This window comes from Taeniopygia guttata, chromosome 4A, assembly GCF_048771995.1.
Source record: "Taeniopygia guttata chromosome 4A, bTaeGut7.mat, whole genome shotgun sequence".
Lineage (NCBI taxonomy): Eukaryota > Metazoa > Chordata > Aves > Passeriformes > Estrildidae > Taeniopygia > Taeniopygia guttata.
In genome coordinates, this window is record NC_133029.1 from 12961304 (window position 1) to 12987956 (window position 26653).

The 26653-nt window shown below is 38.0% G+C and overlaps 1 protein-coding gene across 6 annotated transcripts in view; it reads right to left on the minus strand.

Annotated features, from left to right (window-relative positions):
- The window catches only part of AFF2 (ALF transcription elongation factor 2), a 332557-nt gene that overhangs the window by 245669 nt on the left and 60235 nt on the right, over positions 1-26653 (minus strand). For all 6 annotated transcript variants that reach the window (XM_012573138.5, XM_030272689.4, XM_072929172.1 and 3 more), the window contains exon 2: positions 1762-1882. In XM_012573138.5, the coding sequence (XP_012428592.4) occupies positions 1762-1882 (121 nt within the window). The remainder of the gene's footprint in view (positions 1-1761; positions 1883-26653) is intronic.

Genomic DNA, 26653 nt, shown 5'->3' on the forward strand with positions numbered 1-26653 from the left:
TAGCTTTCCTATTTAGTTTTGCTTCTACCCATTTTTTCAAATTTAAGATTGATTTAACCACTGAAGATTTAACTACTTTTGTATGCATACAATTTTCTCTCAATTTTTATCTTTCACAATTTATAATTATCATGCTTTCTTAGGGTTGTATTGTATTATATTTTGCTTACACTAAGTTTACAAACTCTCTGCCAAGTAGGTGAAAAGCAACTTAAAAAAATTTGCCCAGAAAGACCATCAAGATAATTTTTGGCTTTTTAGTCATTCAGTTTTTGTAAAGAAACCACATGCTCTCTGTACATTTGGTGAAAATACACACACACACTAAATAGATCTAAAATCAGATATTGTCATTCTTATTACACAATAGATATTGGTGATATATGATTTTCATTCTTGCCACAAAATTTTGCAGTGTCTTGAATACTGGTCTACCTCCTGAAATCCAAATAGCCACTTGCATTAGTCTAATGGAATTATCCATATAATATTTACAATAATATTGAGTAGCTACATGGACTGGTAATGTTCCATAGGATTCATTCAGCATGGTATCAGCCACTTACCAAGCGTATGTCACAGGTAAGGGATCTCAGCCTTGGGTAAGGAAGGAATATTTCCCCCTGAGAGGCAGAGGGTCACCTGGGGTGCAGTGCAGCACTTCAGGGAGAGATCAAATTGGGCTCATCCTGGTGACAATATTTACAGAGTAAAGTAGTTGGCTGCTAATCAATACAATAGACAAGATAGATGTCTTCACTTCAGCTCTGATATCTTGCTCTGTACTTTGGTTATCTTCCAGTTCAGGGTTTTAAAACCACCTTTGGAAATATTTGTCAAGACATCTTCACTCTCTTGAACATGAGCCAGTGGCTTTTGAGCTGGCAAATTCATGCCAAGAAAGAAAGGTCTGTTGCTCCTCAGCCTGCCTGAAGCAAAGTACAGCCAGGAGTCAAGTGCACCCATCACACTTTCATGGCCTATAATTATTAGACACCATGTGATAGTAATGGTAGTCTTTTCTCCTCCTTTTTGGGTGATTTTCAAAGAGTCCACATCTTCCCTTACAGCTGCTAACAATGTAAAATGGAAAGATGAAGTGGTGGCCTTTCAATGGATGTCACTGACTGGGAGGAGAAAGAGATATGGAAATTTACATTCTGATGAATTCTTTAGGGAATGTCTTATTGAAAATCAAAGCAGAAGAAATCATAAAGGGGGACATCCCTTGGTGATGAAAATCTCATGCAGCAAAGCTCCTTAGAGAGAATAAGACTTGTAACAAAAATCCCTTTCATATCCTTGTTATGCTCCCCAAAGATTCAGTCTCCCAAAAGACTGCTTTGGATGGTTATGATTGCACAAAAAAAGATTATGGACTCGTTATTTATAGAGAGGACATTGGTTTTTAAAACTCAGATATATTTTCTTCCTAAAAGTGAAAGAAGTTATTTAAGCTTTGTAGGTACAAACCACTTGTAGAAATACCAGCTGCACACACTTCTACTGCAGGATTTTGTTGTGTGTTAAGAGTAAGAAATCTTGAACTGGACTGTAACCAAAACTCCTGATTCTGCCAATGCAACGAGGGCAACACATTCAGTTTGCTCTGCTGCCATGTGCTGATTTGGATAATCAGCGTATTCAAGAGTGTAAGTACCAAGGCAGATGCAATACTTCCATTTCTTAGAGGTGATCAGAAGCTTTATTTGTATTTGTGTAAGACATTCTGAAAATGCAAAAGGTAACAATGTAATTTACCTTGTAGGGCTCCCCAAAGAGGTTAAAACCTGAAGCAAAGAGATCTTCATCTTGCTGGACTTCCTGATTTCTTCTCTCCCATTCCTTCCGCTTAAGTGCACTCCGGTCTTGCTCATAGTGACTGGGGAAAGACAAAAATGACAACACATTATTTTCCCCATAATTTTGTTACATGTTTATTACTATCAGTAATAGAAACAAAACATCAGAAACAATGCAACTTCTGAGGACAATTCTGAAAGAAACAGCCTCTGAATAATTTTCCCAAATTTAAATCTGGAATCATAAAACTACGTAAAATTGGGCAGTAGCGCAGTCAGTACACTTCTAAAATGGATAGTGTTTCAATGAAACAATGAAAATACTGTTTACAAATTAACAGAGTATTATGCAAAACAATAAAATACATTTTGACATCCTTGTACTAGCAGCCTGTAAACACGTGCACCTGCACACAAACACACAAAGCATGGGTCTGTGCAGGGAAAGCAAATGTGAAGGCTAGGAAGAACAGCGACATCTACAAATCCATTACTCTGAACATCCATCCCAAGGCTCCAGTTCAGCCTCGTGTGATTTAGACCACCTAATTCTGTCCCACCTCTTGTTAAAATTTATGTATGGCCTCATTGTAGATGTCAAGGAGAGGTTAAGAAGTGTTTTGTAGAAGCAAGCTGCCGGAAAAGATTTTAGGATAGTTGATTCCAGTATCAGATAATTCTACACACAAACACAGAAAAGGATCTAGCATCTCGCTGTAGCAATGGTGAGTGGCACTTATCTGTGTGTCAGCTTGCTTTGTGCACCTGCCAGACCTAGATGACAGGCTGAGAGACCACATTCACTTCTCCCCTGAATAACACTGAAGTACTTGGGTCTCTTGGCTCTGCAAACTACCTCCTGCTCCTCTGAGGGAAGAGATATAATTAAAACCCTGAAGGAGAGGGAAAAATAGCAAAGGAAAGAGGAAAGGAAAAGATGCATACTTCAACTTGCACTGACAGCCTCTCATGTGACAAGCATTAAGGGACACCTCTATGCCTTCAACCTGCATTTGATTTGTTACGAGGCTTTTGGCTCTGCTTTGTGTCAGTTAATTAGCTCCCGAATTCCAGATGACAATTTGAATAGCGGATTCAGTGCATGCCCTGATGGTATCTGCAGTAAGCACCATCTCCCCAATAGATCCTGGCCATACATGCACACATCCACACACAGCCTGGATGTACAGATGCTTACATACAAACACACATATTCCAGCTGTAACAAAGAACAGTTAATTCTCCTATCTCTGGTGAGAATGAATTAAATCTCCACAGAGCTCCGCTGCACTTGGAAGATAACCAAATATCTACAACTTTTGCCTTTTTAGCTCAGCATGATATTGTATTGAAAGCTTCACACCGAGAGATATAATGAGGAATGAACTGCACAGTGATGAGGCTTTAACAGTGTATAAAGTCACTGATTTCTGAGTGAAACCACAATTACTAATTTGAAGCACCAGCTAATTAAAACCACAGCTATGTATTTAGCCTCTTGTTATACCTACTGCAGTTTATAATTATGAGGACCTCTTTATCTACTCAATTAAAGTTCTTATGATTCAGGCAGGTTGCGTTTGAACCTGCAAGCCCCGTGGTGAGCACAGGAAAGCATATGTCTGTTGCCTGATGACTCCATGTAGCCTTACACTTATACACTTGTTTTTATACAGGCAAGGAAAGAAAAAAAGAAAGACATGCCACAATAAGATTTCTAAATAAAAATATGAATTAATAATTGGTTTAAGCAATTCAAGACCACTCAGACTTGGACTGAATAAGGCTTGATTATGGCTTGTAAACTGAATGCAAAGCCACCTACATAGGCTGAACTGAATGATTGCCATCCACATTTTCCTTCTACAAATTAGAAGGCTGAAAATATGCCATATTTTGTTTTATTTAATTTAATTGTTTATAACACCTCCTGATGCACTGACATCACAAACACCAAGAGCAAGCTCCAGAACACTGTTATAATCAATGCTGTATTTTTGCAGAGTACTGTTTGCTGGGCTCCTGAAGGAGACAGAAGGGAAGCTGTTGTAAGGACAGTCACTTTTCTATTCTACACATGACCACATTGCTAATGCAACACTGTAAATCACAAGCAAACTGTTCACAAAAAGGTGAAGGGGGGAATTCCTTTCGAAGGGGGGAATTCCTTTCAAGTCCTAAATCAAGATTATAATCCATAAATACAGGAGTGGGTGAATGCAAGCTGTTTCCCAAACTGGTACCCAAAGATGAGGCCAAGTCTGATTCCATCTCTCCCCACAGCTTTGCTGGAGTAGGGGGTGGGGTTGACCCAGAAATAATCCAGCCCAGGAGCAGTAGGAACACACTCTATTTATCCCTCTTGTGGGGGATCTTCCCAGAGATTTCTCAGGCAGCTTGGCCCACAGATTGCGTGACTCTTCAGCAAGATCAGGTCATGGTGCAGTTATAAACCCAGTCTCACAGATCTACTCTAAGCAAGATTTTATATCCTGCATATGCAGTGTTTGCTATGGAAGCATTGCCATGCCAGGACTGCCAGCATTCACTTCAGAAAGAATTATTCATGTAAGTTAGAGCTGCATTTTGCAGCTTCCCAATGGCTTCCACGGCCTGGAGTTTCAGGGTGAAATCCCAGGCACATTCAAATCAAACAATCTGGCCACTGAACACAGAGATCACAGAGTACAGTACACAACACATTTCACCCCTCATGTGAGGTTACAGCATTTTGTTATCTAAAAGCCAGCTCAGGTCACAAGCATGCAAAGTATTTAGGAAACCAAGTGAGGCATTATGCCATATTTTATGTGAGAAAAAGCAGAAAAGACCCTAAGACTACTAAGATATGCTTTATGACACATTACAAAACCACAACTCCAAAAACTAAGAAAACAGCACTGGCATAATTCAAAGTGGCATAATCACCTTAAAAGACATTAACTTAACACTGTGTTTAGAATGTTAACATTAAAAGTTTGAAAATACAGTATTTTCCAACACAACACAGTGAAGTATTTATCTTTTATTGTGTTTATGATTTATATTTCCGCCACCCAAGACACGAATACAAAGGCACACCTCAAGCTCTAGACCCCAACAATGTTTACTGACTACAAAACTGTGAGAACCCATGTTACAACATAAGCAAAACCCTAAGTAAATTGTTACCTCTACTTCAATCCAAATCTCACTCTCATAGTTTCTTGTGATAACAAAAAAAAAAAAAAAGAAAAAAAAAATTAAAGCTGCATTTTGAACTTCCTACTGGCAGAGTCACAGGGCAGCCTTAACTGTGCAAAGTATCTATGCAAAAGGAAGTGGTTGTTCATCCTGTCAAGTCCATTACTTGGTTTATTTCTCTGCAAATGTACTTCTGCTATGACAGTGCTTGACACGGTGCTGATTGTGGCTACAGGAAGTCAAATATTGTAAGATCCTACACAGATTAGGATAACAACTTATTTGGGTTCTGTGTAATTCAAAGAGAAATGCTGATTAGATCTTAAGGCTGCAGTGCACTGAGAACCTAATGGGATGCTCTCCAGAAATTCTTAATTCAGCCACAATGCAATCTCTGGGACTTATGTTTAATTTTTAGCTTAACTAATGTTCTGTGAAATACAGATATGCGATTAGTGGTGAAGGTGTCAGTGAAAACTATAGTCAGATACTGTGAGGAACATCAGAGTTCAGTTTGTCTCACTTGTATGAGAAATACTTCATGACTCCTCTAAAGCCAGGAGAGCAGGATATGACAATACAGGCTTTTGTAAACATTTTATAAAAAGAGATAGAGAAGAAAACAACTGTAGGCCACAATATTCACTATATCCAAGAGGGCAGCTCCCTAGACACAACTATTATATGACAATGCTGTTTAAATACGTGAGCTTTACTGTTTGGTTACCACTTATAGACTAATAATTGAATTTGAATGGGGAAGCCTGTATATAAATCTGAGAAGATCAGGAATGGTGAGCAGTAAGAATAGTACAAGAGCACATGAGACCACCAACCTACAAATTACCAGTGTGGTGGATATGGCAGAAAGAATAGCAACTACAACTGTAATGTTGTTTTGGTATGCTAACACAGGGGCAAAATGCATTTTGAATAGCAGCAGTGGATATTTAATGCTTTACAATCAGAGCAGCACACATCCATTTGCCATTCTCCTCAGCTACAGGCACAGTGTGGGGACAGTGGGAGCTGCTGCCCTGTGACAGGCCAGGCGCTCAGCCTGTGTGAGCCTGCAGGGTGTCAGCAAGGACAGCAGAGCTGCAGCCTCACCCCTACTGCAGCTCACGATGGCTGGAGGGACAATCCATCCCAGTCCCTGGAGAACAGAGAAGAGGAGGTGGCTGAGGCAGAAGGAGGTTATATCAAGGCAAAAGATAACAGACACACACATAAGTTTTGGAGTAGAAGCTAAAAATGTGGATCTGGCCATAAGAGATGAAAGTCAGATGAGCGCTGGCTAGAAAAAGAGAGCTAGAAGGAGAATAAAATTTGGGGCATTGGAAAGCACAGTGCTGTCATCTGTAGTAAAAGTGAGAGGATGTGGTGCAAAAGATCTGGAGGAAAAAAAACTTTTAGGACAGACTTCAACGAAGTAAGAGGTTATAGGGAAGAGTTAAAAGAAAGCTGATGAAATGACACCAACAACTAAAGGCTGAGCCCTAGAGTTTGGGGTTTATTTTCAAAGCTGTGCTAACTAAAGCCACAGAAGTCTCCCAAAGCACAGAAGACTAGCAAAGAGCCTGAAAGACTGGAGAAGGAGCAGAAGAAAGAAGTCAGACCAGACAAGTTTGAAGGAGTAGTCTCTGTGATATTAAGAAAAAGTAGCAGAGAAAAATGATCAAACATCTTGCATGTTGCAGACAAATCACAAATGAGAACAGAACACGGTTCTGTTGATTCAGTCAAAACAACAAGAGCCCAATAGGGAAAGAATCAATAAAAAAGCAGGAGCAGAGAGGCTTTATAGCAGTGACAGAATAGATCCATGAGAATAAATTAATGACATTCAAAAAAGTCAGCATTTATCCACAGTTTAAGGAAGCAGCAGTTGCTGTTCTCAATAACATCTCAATTCAGAAAAATGCACACTACATCAAATCAAATATTTCCCTGTCCTAGGTCCACCCCCCATAAAATATCAGATATGCCTAAATGATGAAAGAAGTTCTCAAACTGAAATGTTTGTTATTTGTAGAAGCAAAATATAAACACAAGTGTCTAAACTAAGACACAGTGGATATAAAATGATATGGATTTGAGAACTGAAAGTCCTTTCCCAAGGTTGTTGCTTCATAGTTTTTACTTTGCCCACAAGTCAGGAAGTTGGAGAAGTAAACTCAGAAACTGGGCTTCCTCAAAAACTAACTCATATGCCTGCACAAGGTATTACACATGCCAAATCAAAACCCACTCATGAGTATATGTAACTTACAGGAGAAATCCAACTCAGGTCAAGGAGGATATGCTCAATGAGGATAGCACTCATGCTTCAAATACATACTTGCTTTTCCACACCCCTGCAATTCTTCAATGTAACTTAAAAGCACAAGGCAAAAAGCATTTCACCTGGCAATCAAACTAGGGGAAAGACTACTTCTAACAAATACATTACAACTGGAATTCACCTCCACATAACTCCAGTTTTATCTCACCATAACTCCACTGATTTCATGTAAAATCAGAGTACCACAGCTCTATACAAAAGAAAGAAAAACTGTCTTCCTTTATCTATGCAGATTCTCCCAGTATAAACAGTGGCATTTAAATGCATTTATTCCAAATGAAAAAAAGAAAAAACAGCCTCAGGTCTTAAATTTCATAGCAGGTCATAAAATGTATTAGGTAAATGAGAGGAATTTCAAAATCTGATATTTAGGCAGAAATATGGCCAACTTAATGTAGCTTCCCTGCTGATCTGAAGTCTTTGTTTCACTAATGATAAACAATACAAGCACTACCACACTTAAAATAGCAAAATTCTTCTTCCTCTGTTTATCACCACTGAGCTTACATCTTTGTCCTGGTAATTTTCCGACTTGACAGAGACAAACCAAGACATAGCAAAAATAGCTTTACAAGTTCCTAGAATCTTTCATATTTAATGTTTACTTTAATGTTGTCTTCCTTTTCATAGCATGAATAGTTACTGAGAGTATCTAGCACAGAACATATCTATCAGTGCACTTCAAGATAAATGATTTATTTTAAAATATAGAATATTCTGTCTTTGATGTTCAACAGTTCTGCAAAGAAACACTTGAGATGGTCACTGGTTATCTATCCACAAGAGCTAAATCTTTTCACAATTTGCATTAAAAACAATGCCATTCCTGTAGCACTTTTAATAGAGAATATAGAAGATTAAAGCCCCCAAAGAAAATAATGCCCAAGAGACCCCTGGATGAATTATGGAAATGTAAGCTAAGGGTTTGGCTAATATTTTTGATATCCCTCATTCTTTTTAGCTATTCTCACATGTACCAAGCACCTAGAAAATGTTCTTTTTACCTCAGTTTTCTCCTGGTTTTAGTCCTATGCAGCCCCAAACCTTTCCTGAACATGAATTTGGAAGGAACGATTCTGGGGGAATGGATGGCAGAGATAAGCTCCTGGATAGTAAGCATATAAAGAATAGATGAGGTTTCATAGGGGAGCATTTATTGTTTCCTGTATCATAGCACATTGTCTTTCAATATGATTAGTTATCAGTCTGAGTTATCAAAAACTGGGATGAAATAAAGCACTTACGCAGTTATGCTTCATTGATGTCAGCTAGGGGAGCATGAAAATCTCCATGAAGTTGGGTAATTGATGTGTAAATCAGAGCTCAATCACTCTGTAATAGAAATGGTCCCACTGAAAGTATGGTTGTTGAACAGTATTGCAGAGGGGTGGGGAAGAAACAGAGTCAAGACTTATTTATTAAAAAATATAATAACTGGCAATTTACACAATTTTCTCTTCAAAGTAGAAGTGCTGTCAGAGACATTTAAATGCAAGCTGCAGATCACTGTATTTGGGTACCCTTGCTCGGTAATAATTAACTGTTTCTGTTTTACTGAAATGCTTGGGGACACTGTTATGGATATTTAAAAAGCAAATTAAATGAACACGTTCATCCTTTGAAAGGCAACACGTGTAAATGACATCAGCAATTGTAATTTGCTTAACAATGTGTGTTCAAGGTATGTTTTGGAGTCCTATTACAGTCTTCTTGTCAGTTCAAATTTGCAGTATGACCAACAAAAGCAAAACTGAAAGAAAAGAGTGGGGGAAAAGGAGCCTAAAGAGGAAAAATGATTATAACCACATCTTCAGAAGGACATAAAAGACAAACAGTCATTAGAACATCAGTCACATAAAACAGATTTTCAACATGTGGTATTTCTAAGAGTAAACATCTGATTCATAAAGAAAAGAGCTAGCTAAGACCACATTATGGGGTTATTTTGTTGTAATTTCTTTCTTTAAAGAAATGAATGCATGTTAAGGTGTTGATAACAACCTCCCAGAAACACCTGGAATCCAGTATTCTAGTTATGACTTGCAATAAACTACTGATAAACTCTAACAAACTTACATGAATGTGAAATTAAAGAGCATTTTTGGCATCAAATGAATTACATTCAGGACACTAGAGCTCGATTAGGAAGCTTTATTAGATGGGTAATGTGCTGTAACTCTAAGGGGACTGATTACTTCAAGGGGGTTGAATAAGGAAAGAGGCTCAACCTTTACTCTCAATTTAATTGCCGAGTTTAACAGAATATAACACATTTCTAAATTTTTTTTTGGTTAAGGCTTTTGTTGTTGGTTGGTTTTTTTTGCTGTTTTTTTATTTTTTTATCTGTTCCGGGATTCAGTGTTTCTACAAAATTCACTGCAGGCAATGAAGCCATGAAGCCTTTGCCAAAGCCTGCACTGTGTTTGAGAGACACTTCTCAAAGAGTTCCTCACTGCCATCATACTTCACGTGCTCATCAGCACCAGCACTCTGTGATTAATGTACTAAGGGTGAATATAGTTGTGTTTAGGTCCTGTGCATTATTCTTCATACACATTAATAGCAAATGTGGCATAGTACTGCTACAAGGAGTACATTTTGCATATATTACTCCCAAGACATAACACTAATTTGAATCAATAAAAACCTTCTGACAGTACTTGTTACAGTCTTTCTTCCTTCACCTGAACACCTCAAATTGTGAAATATTCCTTGGAAATGTCCATTTATTTTTTGTACATGCACCATTTTCAAAGATTAAAATGCATTTTAAAGTATAGACACTCAAAATCTTTAAATTATCACTTAATTTGTACAGATTGAATTTGTACACATAAACCAAAAACCATTTTGAAACTCTAATTTTGTCTTTATCTTTTCTCAATATTATAATTTAATTTTTGCTTTAATAATGGCACTCAAAACTTCCTGGGGACCTGTAGAATGCTTTCTTAAAAATGGAGTCCACATGTTTGTGTTTGCTTGAAACTTTGGCAATGATCTGCAAGAGATGGCACAATAGACAGAAATAAATTTGTCTTTTAGAAAGTCACAAAACAATCACTGATTAACACAACCTTTGGGTACAGATGAATCAGCAGAATCAATTGCTTGGGTATTTTATTGCAGAAATGCTTCTGTGTGCTCCTACAGCTCTAATAAATACATTAATTTACTAACAGGCACCTCTGCTCCCCTGAGCATTTTCACTTGCTGTGAAGCTCTTTAACCACATGTTCTTAAACTTAACATGTGCTGAAGAACACCACCACAGGAAAATAAAGAATTCAGTAGGATGACTATTTAATTCATTACTTTTAGACTGAGGGAGAAGTTCACACATATCTCAGAGTGCAGTGCACACATACAGGATGATTCAGACTCCAGTGCACAAAAAATTGTACTGTAAGCCTAATATAATTTAATTGCTTGTTATTTAGGGCATTGTCTGGCTAAAGAAATTATCATTTACATAAATTATTCCTCTCTCAATTGAAATCCTATAAAATTGCCTCCATGTGTTTTGGTAGAACCAGAGGAAAGGACAGAGATGATCAAATAAATGCAAGGTCCTCTCAATTTAAATTCAAGTTCAGCTGCATCCCCTTTTCAATGCTGTTGTGAAATATATTGCTCATTTTGGGCACTACCAAGTTGCACGAGATGCAATGATCTTGTAGCTTCATAAGATTTAGTGCTTATCAGGATCAAAAGAAGCTAGAACATTTCAAACTCCAAATTTTCAGCCTTCTTCCACCAGACCTTAGAAAGCCTCATAGAAACAAGGTGCCTGTTACATACAGCTTAGAAGAGAAGAATAGTATTTTGTGCTTACTTTTCCTAACTATATTCAGAGTCAGCAGGTCAATGGATTATCATCATCCTTGGCTTCTAGTGAGGAAGATAATCTGTAAAAAATACTGATCATGCCTTCAGCAAACATATAATGTTTATTCCTCATGTATAAACACAGCATAAAGTATGACAAAATAATTTAACCAAACCAGCACAAAGTTCATCAGCATTGCTGAGGTTTACATCCTCTCTAATGGCATAGTTCAACTTCAACTGATGTTACTGGCAATTTTCCCAGTGAATTCAATGAGGGCTGGATGGGACCAAGCCATTTAATAATGACAAAAAAAGCCAGGTCTCAAAATGCAGCCAGCTCTATTCTTGGTATAAAGTAGATTTTCTGTTATATTCCTCATGCTAAAAAGAGGGTTTTTTTAATCCAGTGTCAAGAGTTTAAAACTCCTAAGTACAAATCAGCGCATACCAGAGCTACAGAACTTCTACGGGCATTACTTAAAACTGATATTGACTGCAGAGATTTTCTGGTTGACAAAGGTAAATAAACAAAATGTACGAATGTCTTAAAAACAAACAAACATAAAACGAACCAAACAAAAAAGAAAAAAAACCACCCAAGAAATCAAGCAAGATACCAAGTAAGTTTCCTATTCTACTCCACAGGTGATTATCACCTTGAGCTAAAGACCACTTATATATAAATATACATATTTCTTTTGTTTTAGTGGTGTCATAGATTGTACACATGAACCTCAATTAGCTGACTGGGGAATAATAAAATTTGCCTCTATATCAGAATGAGCACTGACACAGATACACACACACACCAGGCAGCAGATCACGCACCCTGTCACAGAGAAAAAGTAAATCAAATATAACATTCTCCCTCAAAAAAACAACACCCTTAAATTTAACTTGACAAGGAAATGCTGTGCAATTGAGGATATGGTATGTAGGTCTTACACAATGCTCTGGGACTTGAAAGCTAAAAATGAGCACATAATATTGTAAAATACTTCTTCAGACAGAGTAAAATCATAACAAAAATGTTATTTAGACTGGCCAAAACTACAAACTCATGCCTGAAATTACTTGAATTTTTAAGGTGGGTGTGATGCAAATGATTATCCCAGTACTGCAGCTACCCAGAGCCAAACAGAAACTATAACCATTTCTGCAATTATGTTTTGAATGTGTTTGAAACCTCATATCTGACTTCATGAATGACTGAAATATCACAATGAAGAAAACAAGGCCACTTAAGGGCAGCCTCCCACAAGGAGGTGAGACCAAAGCTCTGTTTAAGCCATGCTGCCTCTGACAACAGGCACCAGGCCCAGGGCAAAGCAGTCCCCAAATACTGCCACTGCCCTGAGAAAACCTGGGCACATGAAGCTGTGTGTTGAGTACAAAGGAGCAGATGTATTTATATTTAGCATCTCTAGAAGACTCTTCTCCAAAATATGCTCTCAAACAGAAAATGTTATGGCAAGGAGTTGCACAACTCACCTGAAAATCACTGCCTTAACTCAAAGGAGGTCTGCTGCTCAAACCAGGTGATTAAAGATATTCCATTATACTGAACAGTCAAAAAGAGAACTCACAGGTATTTTTGAGGGGCACTGACACTTACTACAGGCAAACAGAGAGGAAGCTCCTGTGCTCTTTAGTCTCTGGAGAACCTTGGGTGCACATTCCACAGCACTAATGATACCCTGCACTTTTAACACCAGACACATGGGTTACTGCACCTTAATAACAGTTATTTGCATGCCAAAAACCTTTTTCTGTCCCTTCTGCTGTCAATCAGCAAATGAGTATCACTTATTTTCACAACATGAACACAATGCCATACTTAACAAAAGTGCATCCTTTTTTAATTCCCTACCATCAACCATTTGTCTAATAGAAATATTACACTATGAACATGCACACATTAAAATGCAATGTAAGTTGAATCATATTCATTGGAGGCTGGCCAACGCCAGCACATTTTTGTATTTAATAATAAAATAGTCTAGTGTAAAAATATGTAAACTAGCTTCCATCCTGCTTTAATATTCACTTAACATGAGAAGAAAGGGAATGCAATTTTGTTTAAATATTAAACATTACATTTCTTCTTTTGATTATTAAAGTATTATTAAAGTCAAACGAAAACGTGTTTGCAGCCTCCTTCCTCTGAAGTCTTACAGGTCACTGTTATCACTAATATTTTGTCCCTCTAGCTGGCTTCTTTGGGGATCTTAAAGCACTTTAGGAATCAGATCAAGCCATGCCAAATTACACCTCTGGGATGGAGCAACTACTGTCAGGCAAAACAACTGAGGGAATGAAAGTTTAAGCGAGGTGATGACAGTCATTCAAGAGGAGATGGCTAAGGAAAGAAAACTGAGGAGTCCCAGCTTCCAGACATTAAACTTTACCCTAAGACCTGCTGTAACTTGCAACCCTTCATCCACCTTTGAGCTCTGAGATGACAACCACCAAGTTGAAATTTAAGACTATCTAACACCACCACATAGCAAGGAGGAATTATCTTTATGTGCCTTTCCAGAACACTGGGTCATACACCGTGAGACAAGTTTTGTCCTGCTGAATGTCACTGGGAGAGGTCAGAAAGGATGTTCTTATTACATTTGCTTGAAGGATGGAGTATATCGAATGATTTAATTTTGTGTAGTGCCCCACTTACTTTGACAAACTGATACTGCACAGGACATAATGTCATTAGGTGATTAAAGTACAAGAGCACTCAGCTTCCCACCTTCTTTCAAAACAAGAGCCTGTGAGAGCTGTTACAGCAGGCTCAGGACCAGCAAAGAGTTGGCTGTAGAGGCAACACAGACCCAGGAGCATGGAACCCCAAACTCCTCCTCTCAGCAGGAACTCCTGTCCTGGCAGTGACCAGAAATAAGCTTCACAGTCCTTCTGAGAGATCCCGCCTTCTCCTTGGGCTGTTTCAGGACTTTCAGCCCTGGCAAGAGCCCAAACCCACAAGTGACCTTCGAGCATCCTATGCCTGACCCTCGGATCCCCACAGCAAAAGGACAGCAAAGCACTGACAGCAAAGTGACATCACACCACCGTAAGGACATTATGTACTTCACTTTTCAGCATTTTTGGCATTGCCTTTGAAAATTGCAAATGTTGGGCTCTCCTCATAACGCCAAATGTATTAAAAACCCAGAACCCATGGTAGGAAATGTGTGTTTTGTCACACACGCCCTTTAAATTTATGGTTTCTTTCATACAAATATCTAATGGGGTTTGAATAAAATAAAATCTACACATTGCCATGTGGAAATTAATTTTAAAGAACTGTTTGTCAATTTATTTTTACTGATAGTAACAGACAGATTTATGAAGCAATTAACTAAATATTTGTTTTTTTTCACATTTCAATTCATTATAGTAAATTAACAATTTTCCACTTGAAAGTCTTGCACTGCTACACTGAAAGCCTAAAAAAAGAAGCGTGTATTTCTGTTGGTTTAGGAAGGATTCTCTTATTGTCACAATGTGGATTCTTCTCCTCACATTAACCTAATATACTGTATATGTAATTCAACCCCTCTCATTTCTATATTACCACAGAACCTGTCATTCTTTAAATGCCAGTTTCAAGCAACCAGACATAAATAAAGAATAATTACAGCTCTAAAGCCAGTGTAACATCTGCTCAAGAAAACAGTCCTACAGAGTGGATTTTACTGCCACGTAACACCCGCCTATGATTCAGACAATCCAAGAGACAAAACCAAGGCTGCTGACAGATGCAGCCTGACCCTGAGCTGTGATGCAACATCAGACCAGGAGCCCTGACAGAGCCAAGGGAAGGAGCAGAATGAATTGAGCCTAATGTGATGTTAAACACCAAGTAAAAAGTGCACCCTTTCCTCCAAGGGGTATGTATAGCCCCATTTCACATCTACTTTTACTTATTCCAATGATTGAAACATCTGAATTAATGATTTCAGCTTCACGGAGGTCATCTGGCCATAGCCATGTGGATCTCTAGCATTGCTGGCCAGATATTAAACACATTAAGGAGCAGTCATAAGACAGAACTACAGCTTTATGTTCTTTTAACTGGTATTATACCAAATTAATATCAGGAGGATTATACTCTATAAATATAAAAACATCAGCTCATATGGTATTGGATTCTTTTCTCTTTGTGTCAGTGTTTCACTACCTGAACAGAAATAGCCTTGCTCCCTCCACATCTCAGCTCCCTTATGGAGAGCAGATGTGTCAATTCTTACTGATCTCGTGGGTTTCTGTCAGGTCAGCTCATCAAAGATAAACCCTCTTGAGGAAACTACCTACTACATTCCTCAATTCTGCACAGATTCTGGTTAAGTATTTTCCTGAATAAAACACAGCTTACTTTTTAAAATCATCCTGTTAATTCACTGGATTACAACACAATCACATCAGAGTATTAGTCTAAATAGGATTTTGTAGTCAGATCTGATCTAGAAGATTTAACATTTTACAGGCCTCCATCTCATAATGCTGACAGAAATCATCAGGCAAAGAGAGATATTGGGACTGCATGTCACACCAAATGATGGAAACCAACCCTGGAAACTATCAAATAAATCCCCCTGTTTTTTTCCATTGTTAATATTTAATAATTTGGCAACAAAGGCTGACAGCTACTAGTTCAAAACAATATGCAAACACTAGTTAAGCAGTTACTTGCCATTAGCAACATGCATTGAGAAACCAAGGCATGGAGAAATGGAAGTACTTGTTCATGGCCATAGGAGGCATCAATGGGAGCAGGACTGGAATCACTTCCCATTGCCCATGCCTTAGTCCTGGTATTTACAGCTCAATTAAGCTCCTTTTTCAATGACAAGGAGTTCCTATTACAACATCTCTATTTGCAATACCTGCCAGAAAACATACCCCCACTTTTCATGTTGCAAGGGTTTAAGCATAAACTGAATGTTATCATAAATACTCTGTTTATAGTGGTTTTCACTTTTTAGTTGCATTATCACTGACAGCAAAGTAGCACTTCAATTTTAGCACTCAGGAGGCTAATAAATATCAAATTAATAAAATACTAACAAATGCAAACTACTCCAAGTGGCTGGTAGAAAGGCATTAATTCTTGATAAATGGTCCATACATTATTATTATTTGTCAAGTTTTTAAGCACTGCTTAGTATGTCATCAATCTACCAGGTTAAACACACGAAATAAGTATCAGCACAGTATTTGAGGATCATTAAAAACACAGACAACAAATTGGAAATGTTCGTTATCTTTTTCACTTAAAAAAAGAACAATCAAAAATATTAAAAAGAAAAAAGATCAGTGAATCAGTGATGTGAGTACAGGGCATTTTCTGGAGACTAATGATGGGCTGGGATAGATGGCCCTCACTTCTACTTTAGGTTATCAACTCCTCCCACACAATCATTAATTCCCCAGGAAATGCCTTTGCTTCAATAACTTTTGCTTAAATAGATCACCAGTGAGAGGAAAAAAGTCATGCCACTAGAAATGAACTACTGTAGAGCCTCTGAGCTTCACCTACCATAATTTGCACATAAAGATTTTACAGGTGACTTCCACAGGCCATTTTAATTGTATTTCCTACTCCTTCTTTTTACCCTTAGCAGGATAATAAAAGCAGCCAGCGGGCAGATTTGTGATGCTCACTCTAAGTTCGCTGAAAATGTCTGGAAATGTTAAGATGCTTTTGTTGAGCTCTCATCCATTAAAAGGTGCAGGATACTGAGCCTTAATTAAGAGCTTCTAACAGTGGCTATTTCTGATAGATGAAACAGCATTAGGCCCCTTAACTGGAAGGGAGGGGAAAGATGGGAGAGAAAGAGAAAATAAGGTTTCAAACCCTACTTGAATAGCAAAACAACTCCTAAAAGAGCACATTCCAACTCCTTAATCTGTCTGCAAGACACGTTTAATACCAGGATGCTGTGGAGAGCCCCTGCATCACTCAAGTTTCATTATCATTACAAAATATAGCAGAATGCCTTACTCACAAGTTTATTATCATAAATAATTAAAACAAAACTATCCTTATGGTACAAAATAAATGAACAAAGTACATTATAGGGTGCATTTGTTCTGTGTTTTATAGCTGTTTCCTGGCTCCCTACATCAGAAAATTCTCGAATTTGCAATCACTCTCCTGCTCATTAGTCCAAATCAGGAAAATTTTACTGCAGCTGGCTCAAATGACTTGTTCTGTCAAAAACAGGACCATAAGTGCTCTTTACTAGCTGCATATGCAACATACTTTTTTTGTGATAAATCAGAGTATGTGATATGCAAAATGTTAAAAGAAAATCAAAGCATAGGATTGATTGCTGAGAAAAAGAAAGAAAAGAGGAAAAGAAATTCTGCCTCTAAAATTGACTGTCTGATTTCTAATTACAAAAATGTGCTAAGGTACAGATGAAATTATTAAATCTCTGCAATACTCATGCTAACAGTTTGTTCTCATAAGCTTGAAAGTGTTGGGCACACTTGTGATCTTTGAAGTTTTGCTTTGTTCCTTTGATTTATTTTATGCAGGTCAAAGATCACCATCGCTGCACATATCTGTCACTGAAGGATAATAACACTACAACTCAGTTTGGAATCAGGCTGGGCTGGCATGTTAAACCAGCAACAGACACATCAATCTTGCTGCTCCTGACGACTGCGAGTTCAGCGCCGGGAGAACCTCAACTAATGATAGTTACTGGTTACTGCATCTTGATGCACCAGGTTAAGTCTCTCTTCTTTTGAGCAGTCTGTCCTCACGGACAAGCAAAACATGCCAGGAAAGCAAATTATCCTGCTAATCCAGCAAACACTGACAGAATCCTACTGGAGAGCAGCAGGATTGCAGAGAAGCATGCAGAGACCTATGGCAGCAAAAAAGAGCTTTCCAGGGAAGACTGAGAAAACAGAACAGTCATCAGCAGTTGGGTAATAATCATAATTTGTGAGAACTGGAAATAGTATTATTATTTGTGCAGTAGCATACAACATGAAATACTGGAGCTTTCCTGCTGTCTTCCAAGTAACTGATCAGCACCAGCCAACAGGCAGGTCAGAATATACACCCTCACTCATCAACTGGAAGTAAATATTCTAATCTATTACTTGACCAAGATAAAAAGCAGAATAGTTTTTATTTTTATCTAAGAAACCAGCATGCAATATGACTATATAATGCATTTACCTGCCAGTCCTTTGCATACAGCAAGTCCAATTGGTACCTGATGAAATTCCAGTCTCTGTTTTACACTTACAAATAAATGTGATCAATGCACACCTGTAACAAAATGCATCCATAATCTTGGCCCACTATGAAACTCACCTGCCATGCTAAAGTGAAGAACTTTATACATTAAGACAATGGCATTTCTTAGTGCCAAAAGCAAGGGGAGGAGAGGTGATGTTTATGCTCAGCGTTCATACCTCCACTGGTCAACACAAGGCTTGGTATAAAACTCCAAAGAGGATGCCTTTGCTGAGGGTTTTTTGGTTGAACTGAGCCAGATTTCTCACCATGTATATTTGTGCAGATGTGTTTACACTGCACCAGCTCCCTGAGAGCCCTCACCTTACACTTCACACTTCCCACCAGAGGGGGAAATTTAGAAGAAACATGTCATGTAAAGATCATACATGCAAGTGTTTGAGAAACCCGGGAGGCAAATAGGGATCTTTTATATTGGAAATGGTATGGCATTTTAAAACAAGGAGAGGAAAAGTGGCTCAAAGTTCAAGCAATGAGTGTAATGGGCTACAACCTTCTTATACAATGTAAGAATTGAAATGGCAAAAATGGCAAGTACCACATTCCAATGTGCAGTTTCTATTCTATCTCAGGCACAACTGAATGCTCTTGTGGATCAACTATCCCTCTTTTGTGCATCAGAACCAAATCCCTCAAAAACAAGGTGGGAGCTCTCTGTTGACCTCAGCAAACCCTACACTAGGCCCTGCTGCAGTAGAAGGATGTCTTTATTTTGCAAAGTGACAGTACTTATCAAAATCACATCAAAAAACCTACTGTAACACAGAAGAATAAATGATTTTTAATCAAAACCAGCCAGTTAGGCATTACCTTCTTTACAGAGATATTTCCACTGAATCACTGTTGAGAAGGGAGGTGAGGGGAATCTCTTTGCCCTCAAAACTCCCATGTACTACTATTCCCTTAGGAAATTCTGCACAGGGAAGTACTCTAGGGAGCCAACTACAGCTGTGTAACAGACAAGAAATAGCTGGTATAGCTTCCTATTTACAATAAAAATTTTTTGCACTTAAAATGCGGAACTAGTAAGAGAGAAAAATATGATTAATACATGTAAGATTTTTTTAATGGGAAAATCTGAACAGAGCCATCGCCAGCTACTCTGTAACCACAGCATATAACAGTTGAAATTGTTACTGATGCTGCAGAAACGAAAAAAAAAAAAAAGATATTGAGAAATAACACTGAAATTATTAAAGCCAGTTTGATGCCACCAATAGGGCTGACCTCAGAATCGAACAAGCTGCTGGTATGTTGGGGCAGAAGATTAAATACCCTTCAGGAGCTTAAATTCCAATCCTAGCTCAGGAGTTTCTTTTAATATCAAAGTAGCTTCTTAGGAAAGCAAATGAAGTCCATTACCTCTGGTAATGGTAACCATTTACTCCTTGAAAAGCCTTGAGAGAGCTCTCACGCAGGATAGCCTATGTTTTATTAAATCCTTTTGCATAGTTTTATTTTCAGGTCATATAATCTGAAGGACAAAGTATTCGCTTAAACTTTTTAAAGTATTCTGGTTTTATCAAAGATTAGTTTTTCTGATTCTTTAATAATTCAAGCTTCATCCTAACTATGTACCATGTTTAAATGTGAGCAGCATTAAATCAGAACACCACCACACCAGATTTCCATTGAATCCCAAATGTTCAGCACAAACAAATCACTGGCAAGACAATCAACATTAAGACCTTGCTAAGATACTAAATTTTTCACATTTTTTGTTTATACTGATGAAATGTTATATAAGAAGATTATTAAAAATTATTAATTGTATGGCATAACAATATGGCCACATCTGCCTGTAGTCAATTATTTTTCTATTTAGAAAATGTGAATCAGAAAGAGGGAATTGGATATTACCTCAACTCACTGTTTCAAAGTTATATAAAATATACTATTATTTGGTACAATACTTGTGCCCTAAAATCGTACAGAAAAGTTCTAATAATAAACCAGCTAAGCTGTGCATAAAAATGCCTTATTTTACAAAAACAGATAGGGCATCTATTACACATATTTAAAGTAACAAATAGTATATATTATTTTAAAACAACCCTGAAAAGAATTTAAACCATAGGATCATCAAGATGCTTTTACTGGGAACCTCTCACGGTCATTTTAATGTTAATTTTGGCATTATACAAAGCATAGAAATTTTACTCCAGACATCAGAAGACATGAGACCTGATCCACACAATTCCAAACTGCAGCGTGATGGCAAATATGCATGACTGAGGCACCAAGAAGGAGAAGCAACTACAGTTTAGCTTGAATTTCTGCTAATGACTGAGAAGACAGGGCTGCTTAGAAAAGCTATGCTTGACAGAGAGCTGCAGATTCCCCTCCATTTGCCAGACGAAACATGCTGCTTTGTTTTCCTCCTTCGTCATGATGTACCTCTCAATCTTCTCAATAGGACCGAACAATCCCTTATACCCAACTGCTCAATCAAACAAAAGTGGGCCTCCCCTGCTTAGCTGGCTTATTCCCCACCTCCTCTAATGCTTGGAAAGGATTCAGACAAGAGCTACAAGAGCGATTAGAGCGCCTGGAAAAACTTGCCTTACAAGGAGAGAATACAGCTCAGTCTATTTGGTTCATAAAGGAGAAGGTTAAGAGGCAACCTGATCACAGACTATGAATACTTACACAGGAAAGAGATTGCAGAGAGCAGATGGGTATTTAATCTAGCAGAAAAGGGTGTAACAAGATCCAGTGCTTGGAAGCTGAAGCCACTCAAATTCAAACTAGTTTATGTAGCATCCATTTTCAATGATAACAAAATAATAACCATTCTAAGAACTTAACTAAAAAGCAGGGAATTCACAGCCATGTGCAGTTTTTAAATAGGCATTGGAAATATTTCTTAAAGGTACATTACAGCACAGAGGGTTTGGCACAGACCCTGGTAGGAGGGATGAAATGAAACCTCAAGCTGAGCAGCCCTGAGGACACACTCCTGGCCTGAGCTGCAGAGAAACTCAGACCTGTTTATAAATGGCATCCTCCAACTCCTCAACACACATCACAGGAACACAACAAAACCACAGGACCAGAAGTTTCCAGCACGCCTTCACAGTGACATTCACAAACTTGTGCACAGGAAGATACCAAAGTTTTAAGCCATGATACAGAAAGAAATTTGGAAAGGATGGAAAGGATTTTAGATTAAAAAACAAACAAACAAACAACAACAACAAAAAAAAAACCAAAAACCACATAAAACAGCCTAGCAGACACAAAAGATACAAACTGATGCACTTGAATTTACCACTGTCATATTTATCCACAAGACAGCGGTTATTCACAGAAGTATAATATAATACACCAAAATATAGACTGGACCATTCTACTCCCCCAGGCAGCCCCTTCTGCAGAAGCAACAGCAGGTGCCCATCTGCAAGTGGGCCACAGTGCTGGTACACAAGGCCCTGTGGAAAAGCTTTGCACATCACCACATCTTCCTCAGGAAGGCCTGGAATGACTTGTTTAATGCAGCAATGCAATAGTTAAATATTATCAAGTTGCTAGGAAAAATACCATCAAACCAGTTTATACCTTACCATATTTCTGCTCCATTCAAACTGCATTAAGCTGCACACCATTTCATCACTTCACAATGCCACAAACTACCTTTTAATGCAAAACAAAGCTTTTCAATGTAAAATCCCATATTGTAATCCAGAAGAACTTTCCTTATCTATTTCGACAGCAAATCTTTAGTGGCAACCACATGTTATTGTGTTTTAGGGATTGAGACTTTTGTATGAACATGCTGATTGTCTCCTTGAGACATATATAATCAGCATTTTGTGCCAAGAAACACTTAAGCCAACAGAGACTTATACCATTCAGAAATGCTGTTGGAATTGAAAATGTATATTTTGGCTTATTTCCTTAAGCCTGTGATAGCAGGAATTTCTTAGGGGTTTTTTATGATTTTATTTTAACTTCATTCTCTTCTCAAACTCTCTGACACTGAACAAAAAGTCAAAACACATGTTCTGAAAGAAAGGAGCCATGCCAGGAAAATAATTCATTCTGACACACCAGCACTACAGATCTCTCCTGCCATTGGGACTTCTACCTCAGAAACTCTTTGGTCACCTCTGCCTCTGTCCGTGGCTGAAGAGCTGTGCCTATACTCACTGCAGGCAGCTGTGAAAGTGGAAAGGAATGCACTTTTTTAGATAAGTGAGTGGGTATGAATCTTATCCAGGAACAGAGCAAACACCAAAGCAAACAAGTGTCTATTTGTGCGTTTCAGCAGCTCCCGAATGTCAGTTAACGGCTCGGAGGAGTTGCAGGAGTAGCGTGTTCAGTATTCAGAGAGCATCCACCACATTTGCTGCAACAGATATTTTTAACTCCCGTTTGCTCCATATGTAGAATGTGCAAATACACAAAAGAATGTCTTAATTGGTCCTGCTTTATATAAATGAATAATGGGCTAAATGGGTTGAAGTGAATGTCATATTTATCTCTCCACTGAGGAAAGACATGATGATTCAGAAACAGTGAAGCCAAGAGGATTCAGAGCTGTACTCACAAGTGGAATATATATCTCCTGTCAATACATTATGTATTCCATTTCTACTACAGCCCCCTAAAGGCACAAATAGAAAAAGAGAAGCAAAATCTAAATGTTTCATTTCTGCTCAACATATATTCATGCATGTGAGAGGTTTTTATACTTGCTTTCAGGACTTAGGAATCAAATCTCTGGAGCTCTTTATTTTAGTGAGTTTTTGTAAATACAAAACTCTCCAGTGTTAGTTTCATCATTTGATATTGCAAAAGATATTTTATATTCCTAGGAAGCAGAGGCACAAGTAACAAAAAAGAGATCTGAACTTGCCCAGGCACATTTATGCAATCCCTCCCAAGCTAACAGCTCTAGTCTGCAGCTGCAGCACCTCTCCAGTTAAGCAGAGACACTTCCAACCAGACATCGGAAAGCAGGTCAGGAAAACAAAAATCTTTAAAGATTTGGGTTGTTTTTTTTTCCTGCTTATAAGTTTCCACATAGAACTACTGATTAAAAGATCTATGTAAAGAACATACCTGTTTTACATCCTCCTCTTAAAAATACCAGCATCACCAAAAACTCCAAGAAAAATAAAAAGCATGGTGTGGAAGACTGTGCTGACATTTTGATTCGAATGATTCTGGAAACTGATATTTTCAAGTTCTGCTGCTCTGGTTGGATTTAATAATTATACTGAGCCGAAAGCAAGTCTCCTCTGCACTTGCCCCGCCAAGCAGGGAATCACTTTGAGGGCTGCTGGAAAAGTGGAACATCTCATTTCTATTAATCTGGCTCATAGCTTCAGATTCCTAGATGGCATTAGCAGAGCACCACTTTCAGCCAGAGTGGAAGTTCAGCCTTGTGTTTAACTCTGCATTAACTTGAGCATGACAGAGTGAAAATGCAGGAAAGATGGCAAAAAAAAAATCATCTGGTAATATTTTTTGCAGCAGAAGAAAAAGCTTTACAAAATGTATGGGTTCAGTTATTCCCAAAGCAGTGTTTTGTTAGTAGCATAGCTGTGCATACAGTGCCATGGCTGGAGGATCTGCCTTGCCCACGGCAAGTAAGGTAAAGCCTCAGGCACATGCAATTTAGAATTCATTTTTACTCTAGCAGACAGCTTCAGACCATAACCAATGTTTATTTTATAAATACAGTATTCTCAATTTGCATTCCTGTAGTCCTTAGGAGCTAACACAAAAACAATCTTATGTTTGAGATGTGTTTTAGAAAATAATGCACAATTGTGTCTTTAAAATCCATCAGCACAGGTTGCAAAGGATCCCTCTGGGTTCCCACATCAGCCCAAACCTGCAGGAATTTCCTTCTGGACACACCCATTAGGAAGTGACATTGCTGGCAGAAGGTATTTGTGCCCAAGCCAAAAAAACATGTCCCTCACACTGTTGATTTTAAACATTGTTTCTTAATTACAAAGAAAAGAAGGCCCTCCAAACTTCAGTAATTCTTGTCTCAGCAGTTACTAAAGGTGATCTGAGGTGTGCTATCTGGGACTCCCACATAAAAATTATGGGCAAATAACTTACTGTTGCATTTCCTTCTTCTTGTTCCATTTCATTATCCCAGTACTGACATTATCCAATATTTAAAAATAGGCAAGTGTCAGTAATGACTGCTCTTGACAAGGTAAACTATCTGTTTCTTTTAGGAGTTAAATTCAGATGGATGGTTATAAAGCGGACTTATATCTTACTCTTGCTAAAACAACAGACCACAAACTGCCCTCAGCCACCTATGGGCATGTACTGCCATAACAAAGGACTACCAGGTATAACCAGATAACAGAGTTTTGGCCTAGATGCTATTGTCTTGATCAAGTGATTAGTTCATTTTGTGCCTTACATTATTCAAATACAGCTGAAAGTCTTAAAATCCTACCAACTTCCCTAGGAAGACAATTAGATGTTTTACCTCACTGTGACTTACAAGTGGGAACTGTAAGTTACTTCTTACAATAACTATAAGTAACTGTAAGAAGCAAAGAAATGGTCACCTCTAATGAACTGCTTATTCAATTTAGTATAACATCAGTCACAAATAGTTTTGTTAACATTTCTATATTCTTCTTTTTAAAATATAAATCTTGGACAAAAAGATGCAGTAGTGTCACCTATTGATTTCCATGTAACAGGTTAATAAGTAACTAGCATTGGTAAGCAGAGAAGGTACCATTATCCAAATACCATTTCCAAATTACTCTTGATTTCTAAATTAGAAGAAATGCCTGACACACCACAGGTACCTACATTATCCACCAGATCACTCCAGTTGGGTTCTTAACCATAAATAGTCGGATAGCATGAACAAAGGTCAATGAGTGAATTTACTGCTGGATGACTCCATAAATTTCTAATTCAGAACACCTAAAGCCCAAGCTATACCTGCAGGCATTTGAGACAAACACTATCACAGTCTCAATAACAAGGAAAGACAAGTGAAACCTGGTCTGCTTGAGTGTTTGAAAAAGATGCTTCATTTTTTGAAACGTTAAAGTAGAAATACTGTTGCAGAACGAAAATTTGTATTTACTGCCTCAGGGACTAATAAAAAATATTTTGCTAACTATTGCAGAACTGTTTAGAACAATTAGTCACAGGTAAACACCTCAAAGAGCTCAAAAATTAATTTGGGTTTTTGTCTGAACAGATGCTCTTAAAAGCTATGAATTGCTATTTCAGGGAGTAAACTCATATATCTTGACATCTATAAAAACTAGCTTGCTGTATAAAGGAAAAGAATATAAATTCAAAGGACAGGGTATCAAAAAAGTTATTGTGTCCGAAGGACTTGGACATGACAGTGCGGATTTGGATAAGTCCCTAATTGGTTTATTCAACCACAGCTCAGATTCTGAACAGTTTCAACTGCACTTCATATGCTCAGCTCTGCAGCTCATGTTCTTATCAAGATGCACAAGCCTGAGAGGTCTTTGACATCCAAAAAACCCTGGATACTAATCCAAGACCAGAAGTGCTTAGTATTCAACAATTACAATGAATTAAAAGCATCTTTCTTTTTTTTCTTTCTATGGCTATGATTTGCTGAAGGTAAGGCAATAGTTTATCAGCTTTAATCCATTTTAATTCCCCTGCCTCCATGGAAGCTGAGGCTGAATTCACAGGGCATCAGTCAAATTGCCCTACTGCTGAAGAACAGGGCAGGAAAGCTCAGATTGAAAGAGGAAGTCAAAAAGAGGAACCAGGAGATACACGATTCAGCCAGGGGTGGTGTACAACAAAAAAACTATTCAAATTCCCAAAATAATATCTGGTTATTAACTGTACTTACATTATAAGAAAAGACATTATGTATGCTGATGGGACTTAAGATCCTTATAATCCCTTGGAAAAGCAACTCTCTTCAGCTCTGCATTTGGCAAGAAAGGAACATATAAGCAATAGGATAAGCCTGGCTTGTGCTCTAGCACTCTCTTCCACTGTAGCAATTAATAGTGCCTTCAATTTCATTAGTTCATCAGATACATTCAAGAAATTAGGTGGCATCAGTCTACACTAAACACACAGAATTCCCTTGCACCAAACAACAAAGGGGGAACCCCAAAAGTGAATCATTTCAGCCTGAAATGCACCTAATTACCTATATTCTTCCATGGAGAGAGTCCACAGAATCAGACAATATAAATTCAGCCATGAGGCTGTGTA